This window comes from Callorhinchus milii, unplaced genomic scaffold, assembly GCF_018977255.1.
Source record: "Callorhinchus milii isolate IMCB2004 unplaced genomic scaffold, IMCB_Cmil_1.0 Scaffold1, whole genome shotgun sequence".
Lineage (NCBI taxonomy): Eukaryota > Metazoa > Chordata > Chondrichthyes > Chimaeriformes > Callorhinchidae > Callorhinchus > Callorhinchus milii.
The window spans coordinates 4,270,688-4,294,667 of record NW_024704742.1 but is presented as its reverse complement, the minus strand read 5'-3'; the positions used below and the strand labels follow the sequence as shown (position 1 = coordinate 4,294,667).

Here is a 23,980-nt window from a genome sequence, read left to right as displayed (position 1 = left end):
TGATGGGTTAAGAATTTCTGACCTGAAATAATTCTCCCGCAAATACTGTCTCACACGGTTTTAAACGTCCAGGAGGAAAGGAACCGAAACGCGCAAAAAAAACAAAAAAAAAAAAAAAAAAACCTTTTGCAGGAGGGGAGCAAGTTTTTTTGTTTTTTTTTTCTTTTTTTCCTGGGCTTTGCCCGAAAGGAAGGGAACTTGCCAGAAAAGTCCCAATTAAAAGAAAAGGGGGAAGAGGTCCCTGAAGGAAGGAAAAGAAAGACATTGCAACCGGTCAGGGAGTTGCTGAGAGAGGGAGAGAGAGAGAGCTGAGCACTGACTCAGTGAACATTGGCTGCAATATTGCGACCCCTCTCTCTCTCTCTCTCTCTCTCTAAATATAAATATAAATGTATAAATATAAATCCCCACTATAAGGGACAGGAGATCAGGACACAACTAACTCTGATTCCCTTTCCTCCTGTACTATTTGGTCCATTTATTTGACTGAATGTTTTCTCTGTCTGTCCAAGTCACACATCGATCTCTGGCAGTGGGTTTTTTTTCACACACACACACACACGAGTCCTTCGCGTCTGATGTGGGAAATCAGTCGATGGAAGTTGAGGGGTAATGGGGAGTCCCAGGAAATTCTGCACTGACCGGTTGAATATTTCGGGGAACCCTCTGGTCCGTTTGGCGCAGCTCCTCACCGGGTTTTTCTGGGGCGACGCTCGTTTTTGAGCGGATCCAGAGCGGATTTTTAAGCAACGCGCGAAGCACTGAGTAACTGTGAGTTCATTATGGAATGATTAGTAAAGTCACATTCCTGATTTACTAATATCCTAATTTACTGATATCCTAATTTACTGATATCCTAATTTACCAATATCCTAATTTACTAATATCCTAATTTACTAGTAACCTCCTGATTTGCTAATAATATAATTTACTAGTAACATCCCAATTTACTAATATCCTAATTTACTAATACCCTAATTTACTAATATCCTAATTTACTAATATCCTAATTTACTAATACCCTAATTTACTAATATCCTAATTTACTAATACCCTAATTTACTAATATCCTAATTTACTAATATCCTAATTTACTAATATCCTAATTTACTAATACCCTAATTTACTAATATCCTAATTTACTAATACCCTAATTTACTAATATCCTAATTCACTAATATCCTAATTTCCTGATATCCTAATTTACTAGTAACGAGCGAATTGACTGATAATTAGTACAATAACAAGGATTGATAGAAATGAATAACTCATGTTGGACTGACTTCTGCTGAGTCACTCCATTAAAGGACAAGTTTACCTCTTGCAATCTGACTGGGGGGTGGGGTGGGGGGGGGGGTGTTGGTGGTCAATTGGGGTCAGTATATCTTTTATTGTAACTTTCCCTGGATTTTCACCCAAAACACCTCACTGAGGGTTACACTCGGTCTCGAAATCCAACGTTAAGCCTCGCGTTACGGCGCACAGCATTCGCAATGGCATATTATGTTGCAAATTGCCTCTAAATAACACGGAAAACACAGCGATATTGGGACAAAACACAAAATGTACAAAATATGGTGGTCTGCGCCTTCCAGCCCCAGTGCACATACAGTTAATAATGATAATAATATGGTCACTGTTCGTGGGGACACCTCTGTGCGCAATTGGCCGCCGCGTTCGGTCCCACAAAATATACAGTCGATTCACTTTACCGTATATCCCGTGAAGCGCTTTCGGACGTCTGGGAGATGTGATCAGGCGCTGTATCGAAATGCCATGAACATTGCACACAAATTCGTGACCAGGGCTGGTCTCATTTTTGGATCTACGGTCTGGTCCAAAGCCTGAGTAAATCTATGATCTTAAGTAGTTCAGAGAGACGAGTATGTTTCTATCTATATATATTTTTATTCCCCCCCACCCCCCCGCACCCCCAGTTCTTGCCCGTTATGTGCTGTTATTATGTCCCACGTCCCCAGAATTGACGGCTCATTCCTTAACCACCGATGCAATGTTGCTCTCTGCCTCACTGGGAGCGGGTTGGGACTATTTATTGCTAGTTATGACCCCCTTATCCCCCCACCCAACCAAAAAAAAAAAAGTGGTGCATTTATAACACGTCGTCGGTTTTTTTTTTTGACTTTTTTTTTTTAGCTGAAGGTTTATTTGAGAAGGATTGCGCTCCTTTCAGACCCCAATCCCTGCCAGAATTTCCCAGTGGGTAATTCTTGCCTTGAAATGCTCTCAAACCGGACTGGAGACGTTTATTGTCCCCTTCAGGGACCAAAAGTTCTGATCCAGTGCTCAACTGAAAAAAAAAAGGTGTGGGGGGGGGGCTGGAAAAATAATAAAGTGTGCGCAGGTGTGTGTTGAATCCCAAATCCTCCCCCCCCCTCCCCACCCAAAAAAAAACTTTGCAGGATTAAGTAAAAGCCCACCCCCCCAAAAAAAGAAAAAAAGTTTGCAATGCAGCTCCTGTGCCCCAGTGACACCTCCACACCCACTGAGAGAGGAAAAAGAGAGAGAGAGAGAGAGAGTAAGAGAGAGGGAGAGAGTAAGAGAGAGAGAGAGAGTAAGAGAGAGAGAGTAAGAGAGAGAGAGAGAGTAAGAGAGGGTGCAATTTACTTGCAGTAGTAACTGACCTTTATCGTCCTGACACCACCCTCTCAAGACTCTCTATCTGCATCTTTCTTTCTTTCTTTCTTTCTTTCTCTCTCTCTTTTTTTTTTGGGGGGGGGGAAAAAACCTCACACGTCCCTGAAATATGATTTGTCCTTTAAGGGCTTTGGAGTAGCTTTGCTCCTCGGAAATCCCGTCGGTTTGTTACTGGAGTGTTTGCTGCTCGCAATCTTAGCACAAGGGTTAGTGTTATGTTGGTTCATTCTTGAGAGGCTACAGATATATATATATATATATTCCATATAATGTATATTTATTATACACACACACGCACATTTTCTACCCTTCTGGTGACTTTGTTTACTGTAATATTTAACCCTAGTTAACCTCTGAAGGGCGGGTAAACTCCACGTTTGGTCCCAGTGTGAGGCTAAACTCGCGTAAATTGGGTATTGCATTCAAAAATACTCATTATTTCGCATGGACTCTGTGGCGCACGACACACGTGAGCTCTGGTAAACGCTGTGCCTTTGACTTGGTGTAACTGTGCACAGATGTTTCCCACCTGTGGGTCTGTGTGTGGTGTGTGGTGTGTGTGGTGTGTGTGTGTGGTGTGTGTGTGTGGGGTGGGGTGTTGGTGTGCAAGTATTGCCAGCCCCTGTGCCCAGCGATGGGCATGTCTGAATTTCCTCGTGTTTTCTGCAACTGTGTGTATGACTGTCGCCCTGATTGCGTCTCAGTCTGTACCTGTAGGTGTATAGGTGTGTGTGTGTGTGTGTGTAGGTGTGTGTGTGTGTGTACACTGAGTGTGTCAGCCTTGTATCTAACCCTCATTACACCAGTTCACTTTTGTTTCTCTCAGATGCTCACTGTGTGCCCTCAATGGCAATGGTTGTGCAGTCTGACCAGGAAACCACAAAAGAAAAGATGCAGTTTCCAAGTCCCCCCCCACCCCCCCCCCCCCCCCAAGGCTTCCATTTCCTGCAGATCTAACCCCCCCCCAAAAAAAAAAAATAAAGAGGTTTGCTGTACCCCTGAGGGTAAGGACTGCAGGTGACACTGCAGCCTTTTGCCAGTCAGTGCCCGTGTCGCACGTTTGTCTAATCTGTGTACCTTTACGAGGTATTGACTGCCTTCACCCGGAAGCGTTCACATATATTAAAGGATTATTTTGACTTCTCAGACCCCCCCCCAGCCCCCCCACCCACCTCTCCCCTAAGCATTATCTTTCTGCATTTCTCTCTGCGTGGCTTTTCACTCGCCGAGAACTGCCACGAATCGTTTCTTTTCCTATTCTCTGATATCTGATTCTCTTAATTTAAGGATTACCTGTTTGCAAAATCCTTCTCTCTCTCTCTCTCTCTCTCTCTCTCTCTTTTTTTGATGGATTACCTGCAGGGGAAGGGTTTTGTCTGGGCTGCTGTCGCTCTTTCTTGTTGGATTATTTCTGCTGCTCCTATCTGTCACGTTATGTTTGAATTACTTCTGATTCTCTCGCCAGCCCACATTATTTTCCATTATTACTCTCTCACCTGCAGGATTATTCGAATTAATACTACGGCACAGGAACCACAGGCTGACGAATGAATGGATGGATGGATGGATGGATGGTGATCGCTGTCCTGCTGCTTCGGGGAGGCAATAGAGGGTCGATTTTGGCGACGAGGGGGTGTGGGGGGGTGGGGGGAGGGGGGGGGGGGGGGGGTTTGCTATTTCTGGTCAGAGTTTGCACCCAAGTTCTTTTGGAAACGTGCAACTTGGTGGTGGAAATTCCCGTTCCAGTTTTCTCGTTCCCTTTAAACCCGGGTTGACTTTCTGTGCGAGGGATATTTATTATCATTAGTAGTATTATTATTAGTAGTATTATTAGGATTATTATTATTATTATTATTATTATGCTCCTGCAAAAAACAAACCAGCGATTGAGACTCTTCCAGGGGCAGCAAAGTGTGTGTGACATTCTCTGTGTGTGTGGGTGTGTGTCTGTGTGTGTGGGTCTGTGTGTGTGTGTGTGTGTGGGTCTGTCTCTGTCTCTGTCTCTCTCTCTCTCTCTTACCTGCCGAGGATCTTGCTGACACAACCGTGACTGACTCTCAGCTGTCGGGAGATATCACAGGGTCTCACCCCCTGATGGGCCAACTCCACGATTCTCTGGCGCACCACGTCGGGCAGAGGTCGGCCGTTGACAAACACCCCTCCGAGCTGATTCACCCCGCCATGCCCTTGTATACAACATACAAAATGAAGAGGAAAAAAAAAGAGGTGTGGGGGGGGGGGGGGGGGGTGTGGTGGGGGGAAACAATGCAAATATACTGTAAAATACCAGCACTCACTCAAGCCTCACCTCCCGCGCGCAGTTTTCATTTGCAAACCCACCCACCACCCACCACCACCCACCACCCACCACCCACCAGCACCCACCACCCATCACCCACCAGCACCCACCATCACCCACCATCACCCCACCGACAGTTCCCTCAGCAGAACACATAGACACACACACACACAGAAACACACACACACACACACACGCACATAAACATAAGAGAAGCAGTGATAGAAAACCCCTCTTCTAAACCGATTGCTCGAAGGGGCACAATGCAGAGGGGGGGGGGGGGGTACAGCACAGGCAATCAGACTGTTGGATAGACCCCCGCATAGAAAAGGGGGGAAAGACTGCAGGGGATGGGGAGCAAGAATTGGCATTGGCTCATTCCAGACAACAGTGCAGATAAAGGGAATTAATGTTGAGGATGGGACAAAACCATCGACCTATGTACGAAGCACAGAGACAGCATCAAACTCCAGGTACACAGCTCAACCCAAAGCACAAGGCTCATCACACTCACACATTCTCTCTCGTCCGGCGACTGGATGGATGATCCACATACATACACACATACATACATATATACATACATACAACCGTGGGCAGGAATTTAAGTGTATCGTTGGGTTTATTTAACGTACGAATGAGCAATCGATAGGGTTTATCATCAATTGCATTGGACGTTCTGTGCTGTGAACACGTACGATTTGTGTGTTATATATATATATAAAAAAGAAAGTGAAACTGAACGATTTCAGAACAGATTTTAGGCTAAAAAAAAAACTTGGGGCAACAGTCTTGCAAACAGAGCAGTGGAAGATGGCTTGGGGTTGGGGGTGAGGGGGTGGTGGGGGGGGGTTTGGTGATTGGAATCAAGTTAACATTGTGCGTTCCTGTTTAAATACGTTCATGAGAGACCTGAGCCGATTCCGTCTGATTCCGAATTGCATAGACTTTTTCAAACTGTGCTATTAAACTGTTTGGAGGAGGGGGAGGAGGGGGGGGGTCTGTCTGCAAAGCAAAAAAAAACAGTGGCAACAAAAAAATATTTCTAACCGTTACAAAAAAAGTTACCATTCGGTCGAAGAAAAGGGAAATACGAAAGCAGTGAAGAGAGAGACAGACGATTGCAATCTAAATTTTTTCCAATTCCCGGTGAGGGTTTATTTGTGTTTTTTTTATCCCCCCCCCCCTCACTTTTTTTTTTATCCTTCGCAAATCGAATCAGATGCAAATCCAAATGCACTCACAAACACAAACTAAAACGCCGTCCGTCCCCCTCACCAGATCGGGAAGGCAATTGCGCAGCCGAGTCATCGAAACTGAGCGATATTTAAATCATTTCATTTTAAAAAAAAAAAAAAAATACCTCTTTTAAAACGACTGTAAGACGTGGCTGAGACAAATTAGAAAAAAAAAAGGGGGCTGTGAATTCATACCCCAAGTGCTGAGAGCTTCCCCGGCGGCTCTCTCGACTCCTACTTTACCGGTTTTGGGGTAATAAGTTAAATTAACATTTTTGTTAGTGATCATTTCTTTTTTTACAGCTGAGGGTTTTTTTTTTGTTCGATGAATGTTTACCCCATTTATGTCAGTCTCTTAAGCGTGGAAATTACTGGATCATCACAGGCTTATTTGCTTTAAATGATGAATAAAACAGGGGAGCAGGCGCACTCCCCCCCCCCCCCTCCCCAAACCCCCTTTCTACCCCAAAAAAAAGTCTTGCCACTACTTTTATTTCCTTCCCTCCGATCCATAAATTTGGATGACTCAATCCGTCATCTAATTATCGCTCCGTTCCTTTCTCTCTCTTTTTTTTTTGGAAAAAAAACACACGAGAATTAAGATTAACAAAAAACGCTCAGTCGGAACCAAGAATATTTACAATTCAAACGGTGGGGGGGGGGAGGAGAAGGAGAGAGAGAGAGAGAGAGAGAGAGAGAGAGAGAGAGAGAGAGAGAGAGAAAAGGGCTGGAATTTCTGCTGGATATAAAAAAATTGTCTGCCTGCTACATTAAAAAATGATCAATACCATTCGTTTCTGCCCGGAAAGTTTGTTGCCCGGTGTACAGAACAACTTTAAATCGACCATTTCCACCAAGAAGGGTTGGAAAAACAAACCCCCTGAAAAGGGGTAGTAATAATAATAATTTTTAAAAAAAGAGAGAGGAGTGTTTTTTTTTTAATTTGACTGACTCTGCTCCTCTCTGTTAGGGGGGAGAGAAAAAAAACCTTTTGGTCGAACGAGGTACGGCTGCAAAGTGGGTATATAGTTCCCTGCACAATATGATTAGTTCGAGTTGATAAAGCATCTGTTTACAAGCTGTAGGTATAATAACTCTTAACACACCGTGATAGGATATGTCATATCATATAACACCAGCAGAATAGACAAGCGCCCGGCGCACTCCATCAGCCAAAGCAAATGGTGCTGGAGATCTCTGCCACGACGGCCCCAAGATCAGAGCTCTCTCTCTCTCTCACACACACACACACAGGTCAGAGCCTCACACCCTCTCTTCGGGCTCACTGGTTTTGTGCAAAAATAACCCAGTCCAGAGGAACAGAACCCAACCCAACACAACCCAACACAACACAACCCAACACAACACAACCCAACACACAACACAACCCAACACAACACAACCCAACACAACACAACCCAACACAACAGAAGGAGCAGTTGGATATTAATTGCAATTAATCCTTTTATCGCCTTCTCTCTCTCTCTTTCTTTGGGGGAGGGGTGGTGGGTGGTGGGTGGTGGGCAAAGTCATCTGTGCCATTTTCTGGTCACTTGTCGAATTATTTTATTTTTTGTTTGTTTGCCAGAATTTTGTGAGAATGCAACCGGTTCATTTGTATTATCGATTTGATACACGTTTACAACTGGGAGGACGGAGTTAAACCGACTACAATCCCCGTGTTTTCTCTCTCTCTCTCTCTTTCTCTCTCTCTCTCTCTCTTTCTCTCTCTCTCCAGTCAAAGTTTTCTAGGCGACGAAGAGAGAAATGCTGCGGCTGTGCTTCAGGGGTGGACTTGGTGTATGTGTGTGTGGGGGGGGAGTTTGCAAAGGTTAGGGAATCGAACTAAAAGAGGAGTTTAATCCCCTACAATTTGGGAGGAGGGGATGGAAGGGTTGGGGGTGGGTGATCTTTAGGTGATGTTACAACCTGGCACGTGTTGCTTGGCCTGTCTGCCTTGCTTGCACAGGGACAGGGGTGTGTGTGTGTGTGTGGGGGGGGGGGGTTCTTTCCCTCCCCCCCAACCCACCACCCCAACCACCCACCCACACCCACCCAAGACTTTGCGATGCTCGGTGCGCAGAGGCAGTAGCTGGGGATGGGGATGGGATGGGGATGGGATGGGGATGGGGATGGGGATGGGGTGGGGTGGGTTTGCGGGTACCCCCCCCCCCCCCCCCCTCCCCACGCACTCTCACTCACTGGGAAGTGTCAAGACAAGCGGAGGGAACGAGCTGCCTACTTACTATGCACTGCTGTAAACGGGTCGTGCTTACAGTGGATTTCCATGGGAGGAGGAGGAGGAGGAGGAAGAAGAAGAGGATGAGGAGGTGGAGGAGGAGGAGGAAGAAGAAGCAGATGAGGAGGAGGACAACGTCTTCGATTTGGAGAACACCTCGAGGCTCCCAGGCAGGATTTTAACCCCTTCGCTCCTCGTGTGCGTGGGTGTGGGTGGTGTGGGTGGTGTGGGTGGGTGTTTCTCTCTCTCTCTCTCTTTTGCTCTCTCTCCACCTGTACTCCAAATGGGCGATCAGCAACAACACCCACTAAAGCAGGAGGAGGGGAAGAAAAAAAAAACACACCACCCAGAAGAAGAAGAAGAAGAAGAAGAAGAGGAAGAAGAAGAGCGGGTTCGATCTCACCCACTTCTGTGGTTTTTTTTTGTCGTTGTCTGTATAATATATATTAAAAAAAAATGTTCCAGATCCTCTGTGTGTTCTGTCTCTGGGATCTTCAAGGTGTCAGTCGGATTTTTGTTTGGTTTTCTTTTCTTTTTTTGGGGGGTGTGGGGAGGGAGAGAGGGAGTGCGAGGAACTTAAAAAAAAAGAAAGACTTTACGTTTGTCAAACGCAGTGCCCAAAAAATAGATATTTCTCTCTCTCTCTCTCTCTCTCTTCTCCTCTCCTCTCCTCCACACACACCACCACGACCACCACCACCACCAACAAACAACCCCCTCCAAGAAAAAAAAAACAACCACAACAACTGATCCAAATGTTCTGGCCAAGTGACAGCAGCGATTATTTTGTTGGAAACTTCGGGGGGAAAATCGTCCCCAACAGACAATCCGACAGAAGAAGAAACAAAAATATCCAACAAGAATTCCAGCTTCTTGGGGTGTGTTTTTTTTTGGTGGTGTGTGTGTGGTTTTATCTCTTCTTCTTCTTCTTCTTCTTCTTCCTTTTTTTTTGGTTGTTGTTCTGTTGCTGTTTTCTGTTGGGTGTGGGGTGGGGGGTATGGGGTTGGGTGGGGGTTGACGTTTCTCCTGTGCAATGAGAGTTTGTTGCTGTAGCTGCTGCTGGTGGTGTGTGTGTGTGTGTGTGTGGATGGATGGATGGATGGATGGAGAGGTAGAAGGTGGGTAGGTGGTAGATGTTCTCTCCCTCTTTCTCTTCTCTTCTCTTCTCTTCTCTTCTCTTCTCTTCTCTTCTCCTTCCTTCCTTCTCTCTTTCGTTCTGTCGTTCTTTCGTTCCTTCCTTCCTTCTTTCTTTCTTTCTTTCGTTCCTTCTTCCTTCCCTTCTTTCCTTCCTTCTTTCTCTCTCTCCCCTTCTTTCTCTCGCTCTTCTTTTTTCTCTCTCTCTCTCTCTCTCTCTTTCTCGTTCCCCCACCTCGGCGGAGTGGTTGAGTGAATGCTCCTGCTCCCCCCCCCCCTTTTTTTGGGGGGCTGCTGCTGCTGCTGCTTCTCCTTCTCCTTCTTCTTCTCCTCTCTCTCTCTCTTTCTCTCTCTCTTTTTTGCAGCGCTCTCGCCTTCAGTCGCGTCGATGCTCCTCCATTAGTTGTTTAAATGTGGCTGAACCCGCGCGGTGAGCAGCGCTGATTCGCTCCAGGCTCAGCCCCCCCCCCCCCCAACACCCCCCCCCAACACCCCCCTCTCCAACACCCCCCCCCCCCAACACCCCCCCCCAACACCCCCCACCCACCCCCTCCCTCCCTCCCCACCTCCAACCCAACCATCACCACCTTGCGGGACCACAGCATCGCCCCCCCCCACACCCCCCCCCCACTGCTGTCACTCACACGGCGGGGCTGGGAGGAGCCAGGACCCCCCCCCCCCCACCCCCAAACACCCCCCCCCCCCCACTCCACCCCCTCCCCCACCACCACCACCGACCTATCAGAACGAGCCAAAGGCTTATCCGACAATCACCCCCCTCCACCCCACCCACACAGCCCCAACCAATCACAGCGGCCGATCACAAGCCCCGCCTCCTGTGTGTAACCCCCCCCCCCCCACACACTCCCCCCCCCACCCCCACCGCTCGCCGACCAATCGCACGCTCCGCCCGCCCGCCACTCACAGGAGGGAGGCGGGCACTGTTTGCTGATTGGCCAGAGACCGCCGGCCACTCGGATTGGTGGAGATGCGGGAGGGGGGGGAGTGGGGGGGGGAGTGGGGGGGGACTGTCACACCACGGTCACAGCTTCTGAGTAGCGAAGCAAAGGGAACGGGGGGGACACAGAGAGGGACACAGAGAGACACAGAGACACAGAGAGAGACAGAGACACAGAGAGACACAGAGAGAAACAGAGAGAGACAGAGAGACAGAGACACAGAGAGACACAGAGAGAGACACAGAGAGACAGACACAGATGGAGGCAGAGACACAGAGAGAGACAGAGACACAGAGAGACACAGAGAGAGACACAGAGAGACAGACACAGATGGAGGCAGAGACACAGAGAGAGACAGAGACACAGAGAGACACAGAGAGAGACACAGAGAGACAGACACAGATAGAGGCAGAGACACAGAGAGAGACAGGGACACAGAGGGACACAGAGACACAGAGAGAGAGACACACAGATAGAGACAGAGACACAGAGAGACACAGAGAGAGAGACAGACACAGAAAGAGACAGAGACACAGAGAGAGACAGAGGTACAGAGAGAGAGAGACAGAGAGAGAGAGACAGACACAGATAGAGACAGACAGAGAGACACAGAGAGAGAGAGAGACACAGAGAGAGACAGAGGCACAGAGAGAGACACAGACACTGAGAGAGAGAGAGAGAGAGACACTGAGAGAGACAGAGACATGGAGAGAGGCAGAAACACAGAGGGAGAGACAGAGGCACAGAGAGAGACAGAGGCACAGACAGAGAGAGAGAGAGAGAGAATCTTTGCAATAGATTATTTTTTCATTTCTATACATGTTCAGACAATAGTTTTTGCAGCGTCTTTTTATATAAACAATCCCTTCACTTCCACTCTCAGCTAAAGCTCCTCTCTCTCTCTCTCTCTCTCTATATATATATATATATATCTGTAATGCTGGTGGGTGGCTTTTTGTGTCTGGTTTGGCAGTTGTTGGGAACTGGTGGACACTTCCCTTTGAGTGATTGTAACAGGTCAGAACGCATTATTTGACCATAATATATATATATATAATATACATATAATATATAATATGAGAGTATTCATTTGTTTTCAACTAGGGTAGGTTTAAATTTGAAAGGCGTTCACTATGGAAAACATACACGCCAGCAGAGGCTCCTGTTTCAATTTTAATTCCCCCCCCCCACCCCCCCCACCCCCCGACCCCCACTCCCACCCCCAGAAAAAAAAAATTCTGTGCCACATGTTTTATATTGGGACGTCCTCCCGACGTGAAAAGCGCTATATCAAATGCAAGGATTATTATTATTATTATTATTATTATTATTATTATTATTATTATGTTGAAAGTCTTCAAGCTGCAGGTTATCCTTTAACCTGCAATGTTTGGTCAGAAGATGGAGTCGGGACACGTTTGTAGTCGGTTTCCTTCTGAATTTAGTTTCAACATCCATCTGCCTTGCAGAGCACCGCAGAGTATGTCAAACACCGCTAACTATTTATAATAATAATAATAATAATAATAATAATAATAATAATAATCCTTGCATTTAACCCTACAGAGGAGTTTAAAACGCCTACACAGTAAGTACTCCCACACGGGAGTACTGCAGTGATATTGTTGCCACAGTGGATTGAATGATCCCGAAAGAAACGCCACCGTAACGCTGGCGAAGTGAACGCTGCAAAAAGTGATGCTCCAACGAAGTGTCCCCAAAAATAAACCCCGGTGCACATTTGCGCAAACTTATCTGCCACTGTGGCCCGCGTCGCAGCGTATGCAATTGCGCACCTTGGGAGGACATTCTCATCGACCATTCATTGCAAAACAGTCTATCTGCTGTTTGCTGAGGTTCAACCGTATTGGGGGGAGACCCCCCCCCACTGGCTCCTGAAACAGGTCTTCCGCTGCCTCCTGCTCTGTGCAAACACACTGGCAGTTGCGGTTGCAGAGTCGCCCAGTGCTTAGTTCTGCAACAACTCTTGGGTGAGGTGTTGCGGATACTCGTGTTCTCCACCGGTGTAAAATAGCCCGCATCACATTGGCGGGGGTGGGGTGGGGTGGGGGGATAGGGTGGGGGGGTGGGGTGGGGGGGGGGGGGATGGGGTGGGGGGGGGTGGTTTCTCTAAAAGAAAAGGACGTGTTCAGAAAACACCCGAATAGTTATTAATAATGGGCAATTAGCAACTCATCACGTTTCCGAAACTGGATGATTATATATAATATATATATATATGTGGCTCTGTAAACACCTGATATACTATACTCCAGGTCCGGTGGGGGGGGGGAATGGAGGTTATTTACAGTTTTGTTTTGTGTATCGTTTGGAGGGCGCAGCCACAAAGCAAATCATAAACCCACGAATGTCACAATGCAGCGACTGTAAAATGCAATTATATTTTTAAAAAAACTTTCCAAATCGGACTTCACATAACGAAGCTTAAACATCGCTCGGGCGATCCGATCTCTTCTCGGATGCACTGTTTTTAATTCTATCTATTCCAGAATTCTACAGTATTTCTAGAAGTCAGGGCGGGGGGGAAAAAAAATAACACATCCCTTATAAGATGCTGTGGAATTGAAATGAATGGATTACGACTCTGCTACAACACGTACGATGACCCGAGTTGCTGATCCAATGGTCCTCAGCATTCCAGAAAAGCCCAACACATGGATTTTATTCTCTTTCGGCCCAGAATCCAAACAGTTCTCTCAGTGCAATGTAACAGAAGGCTCTCGAAGCGTCCAAACTTGCGAGGAGGCTCGAATTTTCTGAACAGATATATGCGATGGAGTGCTAAAGGCGAGAGTTCATAAAATCAGGTCAATATTAAACCAGGAATATAAACCATAACGCATAACCTCCCCCCCCCCATCCCACCCCCCATCCCACCCCCATCCCACCCCCCACCACCACCACTGCCAAGACAGCGGTTTACTAAAGAGAACCATGTAACTGTTAGTCCTTTTCTTACAATTGAATGAATGTGGTTCGGTAATTTGCTTTCGATGTTGAACCCCTAACCAGTGAGGTGGGGGTGGGGGGGGGGGGGTGGGTGGGGGGGGGGGGGGATAGATCTCAGTACCAATGCCCCATTGCACTGCCCCCAACGAGCCATTCACAGCGCTGGAACCCCATCTCCATCTGACATCAAAGTCAGCGACAGGTTCCTGCGATGGGGCATCTGTCGCAATGAGTGAACTCACCGATTCCCATCTGTGGAGTAACTGGACCACCGTTTCTGCCCCCCCCCCCCCACCCCCCAAAAAAAAAAAAACAACTTTAAGAACAACCTTAGCGATGTATTATCTGTCGACTTTATAAAGGGCGCAACGTGACTATTTCCATTTGCTGCGCCTGTATGTCTAATAAAATAAGGCCACCTTGATATCCCCAGCAGTGGAAATCATTAACCTGTCCTGAGTGTGTGTGTGTGTGGGGGGGGGGGGGGGGGGGGGGGGGGAGATTGGGTAACCATTAAACAGACCCCAGTGAATCTCTAGTCAAATGGACGGTGTGGGGGCACTCTCTGGTCTGTGTCACATCACAGAGATCCTCTTGCCGTTTAACCCCTGCGTGCGGTGTGGTGCGTTTGGTGTGATGTTTCCAAATCCCAGTGATCTGGACACTGACCACCCTCTCTGCCATCCCTCTCTGCCATCCCTCTCGATGATAAAGGGAAGACCACCCACCCCCCCCCCCCCCCAAAAAAAAAAAAAAGAGAGCCAAGGGTTGAGGGCTGCCTTTTTCATCATTGTCTTCTTGAGTTCCAGATTGAGATGACTGCCTCTTTCTCTCTTTCTTTCTTTCTTTCTTTCTTTCTCTCTCTCTCTCTTTCTTTCTTTCTTCCTTAATAAAGCAAAGCAAATAGGAAATATATTTCTTCTGGGATCCTCGACCCTTTCACCGACTGACGCCTCACGTTTCAAGCAATTTCTCGAAACGTGCCGAAATGATCCCACAGAACCGAAGATGGCTTTTGCTACTGACTTTCAGAGATTATTACAATTCCAGGCCAACTATTTGGGATTTAAGGAGCAGGGTTGCATTGGCGACGTTCCTTACCTCTCGTGCACCCATCAAATCATAAAGATTTCGTCAACGAAATCTTTCATTTACAGGATCCAATTCAAAGACACATCATCGTGATGTGAGAAACATCATAAATCCTAAGGCTCTCGACGTTACAAATTTCTAATGTTTAAACCAGTGCTTTGACCACTGACTTGTGGGGCTTTGGTTGAAGCAGGTGAGGTGCTGACTTCACCACTTGTGTTTTTTGTTTCATGAAATTTGCCTCTCACACTCGAAGACTGTGCGATCTATTCTAAAATCAATACGAGGGTCGCCTTCTAAATGTCAACAGTACATTGGCGCAAAACTCTTTTAATTTTCTCCCACGCTGTAAAGGGTGATTTTTTTTTACAATATAATATTTTTTAAAAAAGATAGTGGGGGCAGCATTGACTCGGGCGGTTGTATTGATCGTACAGTCGTTTTAGTCGGATGGTTTAGAAACAAAAAAAGGGAGAGGATGTCAGATGTACAGAGGACAGGATTGATGCCATGTAACACAGGATTGGGTTTGATAGCAGAGGGGAATGTGACAGGGAGGCAGGGGGTACTTCGGAGGGACAATTAGAAGAGGCAAAAATTACAGGGACTGAGATAATTGTGACTGGGAAACAACCTCAAGGTACCCGAAATGCAGGTGAGATCTGGGGGATAAGGTTTCACCGAATGCCCTCGAGATCTGCCCACGAAAGGTTAACGAAACACATACGCATCGGCTGTGTAATACATATCCCGTTGCAATGCACAGACGGCGTGCAGTTTGCACCAACCTAAGCAACAGTGGGAGAGATCAGCAGGTATGTATGTATGTATGTATGTATGTATGTATGTATGTATGTATGTATGTATGTATGTATGTATGTGTGTGTGTGTGTGTGTGTGTGTGTGTGTGTGTGTGTGTGTATGTATGTATGTATGTGTGTGTGTGTGTGTGTGTGTGTGTATGTATGTATGTGTGTGTGTGTGTGTGTGTATGTATGTATATAAGGCGTATGGCATCGGCTATACCGCTGCTATGTCGTGTAAATGGCACGAAAATGGAATTAAATTGTCTCCAGAATTCATGAGCAACGAGTTAAGCTGTCAAAATTAATAGTTATTTACGCGATTGTTAAATTGGACGGTAAAGGGCCAAGACAGGGGGTGGGGGTGAGGGTGGGGTGAGGGTGGGGAGAGGGTGGGGGGTGGGGGGGTAATTACAATAGTTGATAGGGTTAAAGAAAGGGGAACACATATTTCACCTGAATCTCTGACCTGATTTTGTTGCTTCGGTAACAACAGGTTGGTGCAAGGTGTGTATGTAAGGTGTTTGACACCCCCCCCCCCCCACCACCCCACTGCCCCACTCCCCCCTACCCCCCACCCCCCACACCACCCACTCCTCGGCTGTACCGCCGTTTCAACGCGTGACACTTACTTATTACCCTTATTTTACAGAAAGAGAAAGTAATGGGTCAACTTTAACCCATACCAGGGTGACCAAGTCAGAGAGTGTTAATATTGCACCGGGGTGACCCCCCCCCACCCACAAGTCGTTGTGGTTTTTTTAAAAAATAATAATAATAATTACTTTTCTTTTTTTTTGCAAAAAAATAAAATCAAGTCATCATTTCTTGCAGAACTGGGATCAGATGGACCTTGTGCCTTGATCACGACTCCTTTGGTCACCCTGTGTGAGGTGAGTCATGCACCTTGTCCAGCTTTGGTCCATATTGGTCTACAAACCCTTCTTCTACCCTCGGCTTCCCAGTTAATTCCTTGCCCCCCCCCCCCCCCCTCCCCCTTGTGAACAGCCCCAGCCCTGGTTGTGCAAAGGCTGTGCAGAGGAACCTCGATAGAGGGCATCAGCAACAACTCTCACCAACTCTTTCCTGCCTGGAACTTTCTCCTCTTTCACCATCCTCCCCTCCCCTCCCTCCCTCCCTCCCTCCCTCCCCTCCCCTCTACAGGATCTTCTCTCCTGCACATGTTTCACACCCGAACTCACTCCCTATCCCCCCCTCCCCTCCCCACCCCAACCATCACCATTCTCCTCCCCCCCCCCCCCAATCTCCCTTTTAATTTGAATTTCTCTCGATTTCGACTTTTACTCCCCATTTTCTTTCGCGCACAGTTAATGGTACCTTTCCTCTTGGACACCCATTCCTCTTGTGCCCAAACTTCTCACCCCCAACCCCTCCCTTCTTCCTCTCCCCCTCTCTCCCCCCTTCTCTCTCTCTCTCTCTCTCTCTTCAGCAGTTCCTCTCCTGCAGCCTAACCTTCCTCAATCCGAATTCGTGCAAGAAACCTTTCTTTGCGTTTAGGATTTCTTGTTAAATGCTATTCGTCATCCTGTGGGACGGCGGACCTCGTGTTAAGTCATAACGCTGATCAAAGCTCGTGTCAATATGTTCCCCTCCGTGAGATTAGTCATTGCCACCCGTGATTATTAGTGTTTCACTTCAGCCCAGACAATAACGGCAGAGTCGCCTATCAATCAACCCGGGGATGGGGGGGTGGGGGGTGGGGGGGGGGGGGGGTGGACCCCGAGAATCGTTTCAAAATGCAAAATAAATGTGCAAGGAGGAATAGTGTCGTTCAGTCTCCGTCTTGTCAGCAGTCAGTTTAAACAGTGGAAAGACAGACAGACAGACAGACAGACAGACAGACAGACAGAGTCAATCGCCAAGTGTCTGTGTGTGTGTGTGTGTCTGTGTGTAATTACCCGCAGCCACGAGTCCCTGACACTCACCCTAAATGTCACCAACTTTCAAGAGGCGATGTTTACTTTCCACATCGGAAATGAGACGAGGTGATACTGTACATGGGTTTCTATTTGTGTGGGTGGGTGTGTGTGTGTGTGGGGGGGGGTGGGCTTCCCTGCAGGATATTTTGTCAATAAAGCTTAGGTTTTATTGAGGGAGAGCAAACCCCAGAATGAACAATCTCAGCATAAAGCACGCTTTATATATATATATATATATACACCTGGATATATGTATTAAATATATATATATGTGTATGTATATATATATATACACTGCATGTGTACATACAGCTCTTGAATTTAGATGAGGGAAAATTGCTCCTTTTCCAAATTTGATCCCCCAGTCTTGTTTTGCCTCTGAAACAGGGTGTTGTCTGCCAACAAGTTGCCACTTTCGTGATTTTCAAACAGTATTTTTCCTTCAATGCGATCAACGAAAATGACAGCGTTGGCTGTGCAGTGAATTATCGCCCCCTTTCATCCAATTGCGATGGTCCCCCCCCCCCTACACACACACACACAGCCCCATCCCAATCCCAATCCCAATCCCACAGTGTGCAATGTGCTGCACCTGTCCCTGGGATGGGATGGGATGGCTTCGATTGCCTTAAATCCACAACGGTCACCGTTATAAATCCCCACAAACTGACAAATTCCTGTTTCACCATCTGCTCCGCGTAACTGTGAAGTTGGACACACGCCCTCCTCCGCTGACGGGACACTGATTAAGCAACTTGGCCCAACACTGACAACATTTCAGCCCTTTGCCTCTTCGAAAACTTTTTTTTTTTTTTGGGGGGGGGGGGTTGGGAAGAAAAAAAACAACACCGTGGGAAGAATTGTCACAAGGCATCAACCGCAATCGATCGTAAACTGTGGCTTCAGCTGAGTTTCAGGTTTGTATGTAACCTGAACAGATGCGAACTGACCCCAAACAAAGTAATTTCACCACATGAAAGGATATACGAGACGATTGATTAAAGAGAGGTGGTGGGGAGAGGTGCTGGGGAGAGGAGGGGGGTGGGGGGAGCTATTTTTAAGCAAACATTCAAAATTAAAAAGAGGCGACAAATGTGATGAATGTCAAGTCAGAGAGAGAGAGGGGAGACATTCTGAGCCACAGTCTCTGCCCACTCTCTCCACACTGCGTGTTTCACACGTCTGTCTGTCTGTCTGTCTGTCTGCCTTTGTTCCTGCTCAGTTACTGTATGTACAGTCCCACATTACAGCAACACAGGGTTTTTTTTTCTCTCTCCCCCCCCCCCACCCCCCCCCCCCCCACCACCAAAAATAAAATAAAAATATAAATCCAAATTCACTGGAGATGTTAAGATTTCCGAAGAGTGCAGCAGAATTGACTCATAGCTGACGTTTTGTCTCGGAATTCATTTAATTTGTAATCCCCCCCCCCCCCCCCCCACACACACACCTTTTAGGGTGTCTGGTCTGCTCTGAAGATGCAGTCGTCCCTGAGCACAGAATCCTGAAATCACTACTGGTTTATTTCAGGACTTTCTGGCTCCTGTCTGACCTGCTTTCACTTCCAGCCCAGGAAATGATCTTTCCTTTCCTTTTTCTTTTCTTTTCACCTATTGCCAGAGGACATTTTCCTTGGGGTTTCTGAGGTGCAACGTGGGTTTATTTGCCAGCGGAGTGGATTTTAATAAATACGTGCGGATTTATTATATCTTTCCCTCTCGCCAGAGGGGGCAAAGATATAAATTCATTCATTGATTTGCCGAGTTCAAGCGAAATGCAGTGAACATCCCAAAAATGGGGGTGGTGGGGGGGGTCGAAAAAAAATGTCCTTTTATGTGATTGCGACTTTTTAGTAATTATGAGGCACCTTTTCAAAAACGTCCTGAAAGTTAAGGGAAATAAAGTAATTGAAGCGACTGTAAATATCTCTTTCCAAATGATCAGGCAGATCAATAAATATATATATATATATACACAGAGAGAGAGAGAGAGAGAGAGAGAGAATTTATAGAAATACATCTATAACTGGATGTTAAATGGAAAACAAGTGAGAAGGAGAGAGAGAGACTAGTGGGCTCCATCCATCCATCCATCCATCCACAGTGGCCAAGGATTTATTTATGGGCGAATCAGTGGTGTAAAGTTCATCAGGAACAAGGTCACCTAATTCACAATGAGCAGCACCTTAAACCAGACCCCCCCCCCCCCCCCCCCCCCACCACCAAAAAAACACCCCAAACAAGCGTGGTTCACACGTGCTGATACAAAAGGATTTCCACACAGTCATCTGTCAGATCGCAAAGCTGAGAATAAACAATGATATAGATTATTTCACGGGTCACAGAGAGGAAAAGCAGCTAATGTCCCCCCCCCCCACCACCACCCCCCACCCCCACCCCCTCCCACGAATGGCCTAAATTCATTCTGGTGTCAGTCTGGTCAACCAACTGGGGGCTCTTACTCTATTTTTTTAAATTTTGTTTTATTTTGATCAATAACTGGCGAAAGTTGAACTGTGCGGAGGGGAGGCGACAGGGGAGGGGGTGGGTGGGTGGGTGGGTGGGTGGGGGTTGTGTTGTGGGTGGGTGGGGGGTGTTTGGTCAAGTCATCTTTTTAATCCTCCAGGAAGTATAGAGCAAAGGATCGGTCCTGTTCTTCTGCCTCTCTCCCCCCCACCCCCACCCCCCCCCCCCCCCCCCCCCCCTACCTTATTCCTTTTCCCGTCTCTTTGTGTTTTCAGTGAAGGGATAACGCAAAGGGGTGTTTTATTTATTTCTTTTTAACACGTAGTATAATTTATAAAAGGAATAATAATTGATAAGAGTCGAAGCCTTTTTAATGCGAGCTGGCAGCTTATATATATATATACATTTATAAAATATATATGTATAAATATATATATATATATATTTATATATAAATATATATATTTATAAAATACATATTATAGATATATTTTATATATCTATATATCTATTTAAAAAAATTAAAATAAAAATGTGCCAGTGGACTGGGTTCTGCTGTGCGTTAAACTCTGCGGCTTGAAAGAGGAAATGTGGGGAAACTACAAAAAAACAACAAGGTGGAGGGGTAGTGGAGGGGTAAAGAGAGTCAGTCACACAGTTAAACAGATCAAACTCACTCATTGCTCGTTTACACGAACTAACCGAGTTGGGGGGTGGTGGGGGGGGAGAAACTGCGATCATTTTCCAAAGCTGACAATAATCTCACGGCGTGAAAAGGACCAGACTTTTCCCCCCAGTCCCAGTTATGCTTTTATCAGAAAGTTCCCCCTCTCCCCCACGACAAAAAGAACCGCCCGTCAAATAGCCCAAATCGCAAGGCATTGCAACACAAAAAAACTCAAGAAATATATATAAATATATACATATAAATACATATATATAGATATATAGATATAGATATATATATATATTTCAATCAGGGCTTATTTTCGTCCAGCACTTGCAGGAAGATCTCTCCACAAGACCTGTTGAATTGATATAATACATATATTATATATATATAAAACAACAACAGTGTTGTGTTAGTCCTGAGATTTAAAATCATCCCAAGATGATAACAGCCCCCCCCCCCACCACCACCACCCCCACCCCCCTGGAGTCTTTGACCAACACATTTCCTTCCCAGTAAGTACAACACTGCCTGCCCTAACCTGTTCCCAACAAGACTTTGAGTTAGATTAGGCTGTGATCAATGCAAAAGCTAAGTAATAATACAAGAGGGTGTGTGTGTGTGTGTATATATATATATAAAAAAGGCATAAAACAGTGAGTAACACTGGGCTGGAAAATGACCTCCATCCACGGTGAGAACCACCCAGGACTCCTGAAACCTCCTGCACACACACACGTCCTTATTTAATAAGTTATTATTATTATTATAAGTTACCAGTCCGCTTTCCAGGCAGCAAAAGAACGAAACTGCTCTGAAAAAATAGCGCAACGACCGAAAACCATCCATTGGTGGTGGTGGGGGTTGGGGGGGTGGGGGGGAGTCCATCGTTTTAATCTGCAATGTTCATCCTGAGCAAAAAAAAACAGTGTGGGTTTACGTGGGGAAAGCAATATTGCAGGGGGTGGGGGGGTGTGGGGGGGGGGAGTTGCATCAAGAAAGAAAGAGACCGAGGAATGGGTTCTACTGTGGATTTGAAAATACTGCGCTCAAAAGAGCGTTTGCATCATATATATTATATATTATATATATATATATGTACATGTAATAAATGCAAAGAAAGACGCAACAGTCTGTGCTGCAGCAGACGAGGCAACAGACAGCAGAAAGAAATCAGAATGAATCCAACGCCGAGAACCCTGAGGTGTCAGAGAGAGAAAAAACAAAAACCCGAGTGTTTCCACCGTTTTACTGCAAAAATCATTCGTCGAACCCGCAATGTGCCGCAACCCCCCCCAACCCCCCCCCCCCCCACCCCCCCCCCACCCCCCCCCACCCCCAAACCGAATGGACGTGTTTTTTTTTCGTCCAGAAACTGCGCCCACAACTCCCCCGAGGAAAGTCTGAATGAACTTTCTCTTGTTGTGTTGTTCGTTCGTTTGTTCGTTTGGTTATTTGGTTATTTGTTTATTTGTTTGTTTATTTGTTTGTTTATTTGTTTTGGAGATCCGTCAAACAGACTTCATGTCCAGTGTTCAAGAATAAATCCCCAGACAGTCCCCCCAAAAAATAAAAGGGCAATTCATTATTCCCAATGAGGTGTTTGCAGGATCAGGATCTTATGTTTGATAAAATAGCGCTTCGCTTAAGCAGAAAATGTTGGGGAGAACGACTATCAAATACATTCCCAAAGACGTGAGCCAAGAAACAAGAAGCACTGCAACCTCCTGATCTAATATAATACATAATATAATATAATATAATGTAATATATTATAACATACAGTGCCTTGGCGTTGCCTCACCCATCCATCGAAATGGACATCAAGTGGATAACAAATACACAAAGGTACATAGGACATGAAACTGCCATTTTTGCCCCACCACACCCCTCCCTCCCCCCCCCAAAAAAAACAACAACACAAAACATAGACACTGCGTTTTAATCGCGAAAAAAAAAAACAGGAACAAAAATTAAACGGTTTACAACACAACACAACACCACATAACACACACGGCGGCACATGAGTCTGGACAGTCTGATCAACACCAAATCCTCACTAAACCCCCCCCCCACACACACCCCCACACACACACCCACACACACACCCACACACACCCCCACACATTCCAGCAGTCAGGGTACAAATATCAGTAGATAGATAGTCAACGATTGGGAAAGAAAAAAAAAGTTTAAAAAAAAAAGGGTGAAATAGATTTTATTATTATGCAGCCGATTGGACACGAGAAGCGTCTATTGATCTGTTTGGAGATCAATGATGGGGGGTGGGAGGTGGGGGGGGGGGGGGGGGGCTTTTTTTTTAAAAAAAAGCAGAAAATGCGACTCGAAATTGGCCAACACTTGACTTGTGGAAAGTTTATATAGCAAAGCTCCATCCTGGGGGTGGAGGGGAGGGGGGGGGGGGGGGCAGAGAGCAGCAGAACATGGCTGGACCTGGACCTGGACCTGGACCTGGACCTGGACCTGGGTCCCCCCACTTCTCTCCATCTCTGTTAACTCCGACCCTTTGGCGACCAGAGAGAGGTGACAGAGGAACATTGACGTGAACCTGACCATCCGTCCATTGCAATGGGGCAGAAGCACTCGGTGTCTTGGCCCTGACATCTCGCCTTGACTTGACCTGGAGACCTCCCAATTCACCTTCGATGAGAAGTTTGCAAAGTTTCTTAACGTGGGGGTCCAACCGTTCCCCCACACGGCCAGTGAGAGGTGGCCAATAGCCAACCTTTTCACCTCTTGGCATTATCAGAGAGAGAGAGAGAGAGAGAGAGAGGGGGTTTTTTTTTGTTTCTTTAACCCCCAAAAAAACATCTGAACTGCCGATCCGATTTTACACCACTGACAACTATTTAATTCCTAACCAGAAACACACCAGAGCTGTCACCAGGCGCAGTCTCTCTCTCTCTCTCTCTCTCTCTCTCTCTCTCCTGCTGATATATTATATTATAATATATATTATATATATATACACACACACACATATAAATATCTTTGTGGAAAGCTTTGCAAACCTACCTGATCGGGAACTCCTGTACGAGCTGCTGTGTGTTTCCATTTCCATATTAGTTCTGAGATTTGACTCCTTTGTGGAAGAAATGCAGCAAAAGTTTTTGTCTCTCTTTTTCTCTGGGAGGGTGAGGGGTGGGGTTTTTTTTTTTGGGGGGGGTGGGTGGGTAGGGGGGTGGGTAGGGGGGCTCTTGTTAATTTGACTCTTCCGCTACCCCCGCAGTGTCTTTGGGGCTGTCCACTGAGCCGAGACTAAACGTTTTAGGTGGAGAAAAGCCTCTGAACAAACCGTGAAATGATTAAGGAACTAAAAGAGCTCTCGTTACACGTGAGATCATGTCCTGTTCGCTGGAGAGACAGAGAGAGAGAGAGAGAGAGTAGAGATAGATAGAGAGAGAGAGAGAGAGAGAGAGAGTATAGAGAGAGAGAGAAAAAAAAACCATGACAAAAAGGCACAGCCCCCAAAAGAAAGTAAAACAAACTCACATC

At 46.4% G+C, this 23,980-nt stretch overlaps 1 protein-coding gene across 2 annotated transcripts in view; it reads right to left on the bottom strand.

The window, feature by feature from the left end:
• Positions 1-23,617, bottom strand: part of pax5 (paired box 5) — a 132,540-nt gene extending 108,923 nt beyond the window's left edge. The window contains exons 1-2 of one of the 2 annotated variants that reach the window (XM_042336519.1): positions 23,501-23,617; positions 4,676-4,841 (exon numbers count right to left, since the gene is read on the bottom strand). In XM_042336519.1, coding sequence (XP_042192453.1) covers positions 4,676-4,841; positions 23,501-23,546 — 212 coding nt within the window. In that variant the 5' untranslated portion in view covers positions 23,547-23,617. Of the gene's footprint in view, positions 1-4,675; positions 4,842-8,438; positions 9,098-23,500 lie in introns of those variants that run through there. The other variant, XM_042336522.1, reaches the window with a different exon arrangement.
• Between the last annotated feature and the right edge of the window lie 363 nt (positions 23,618-23,980).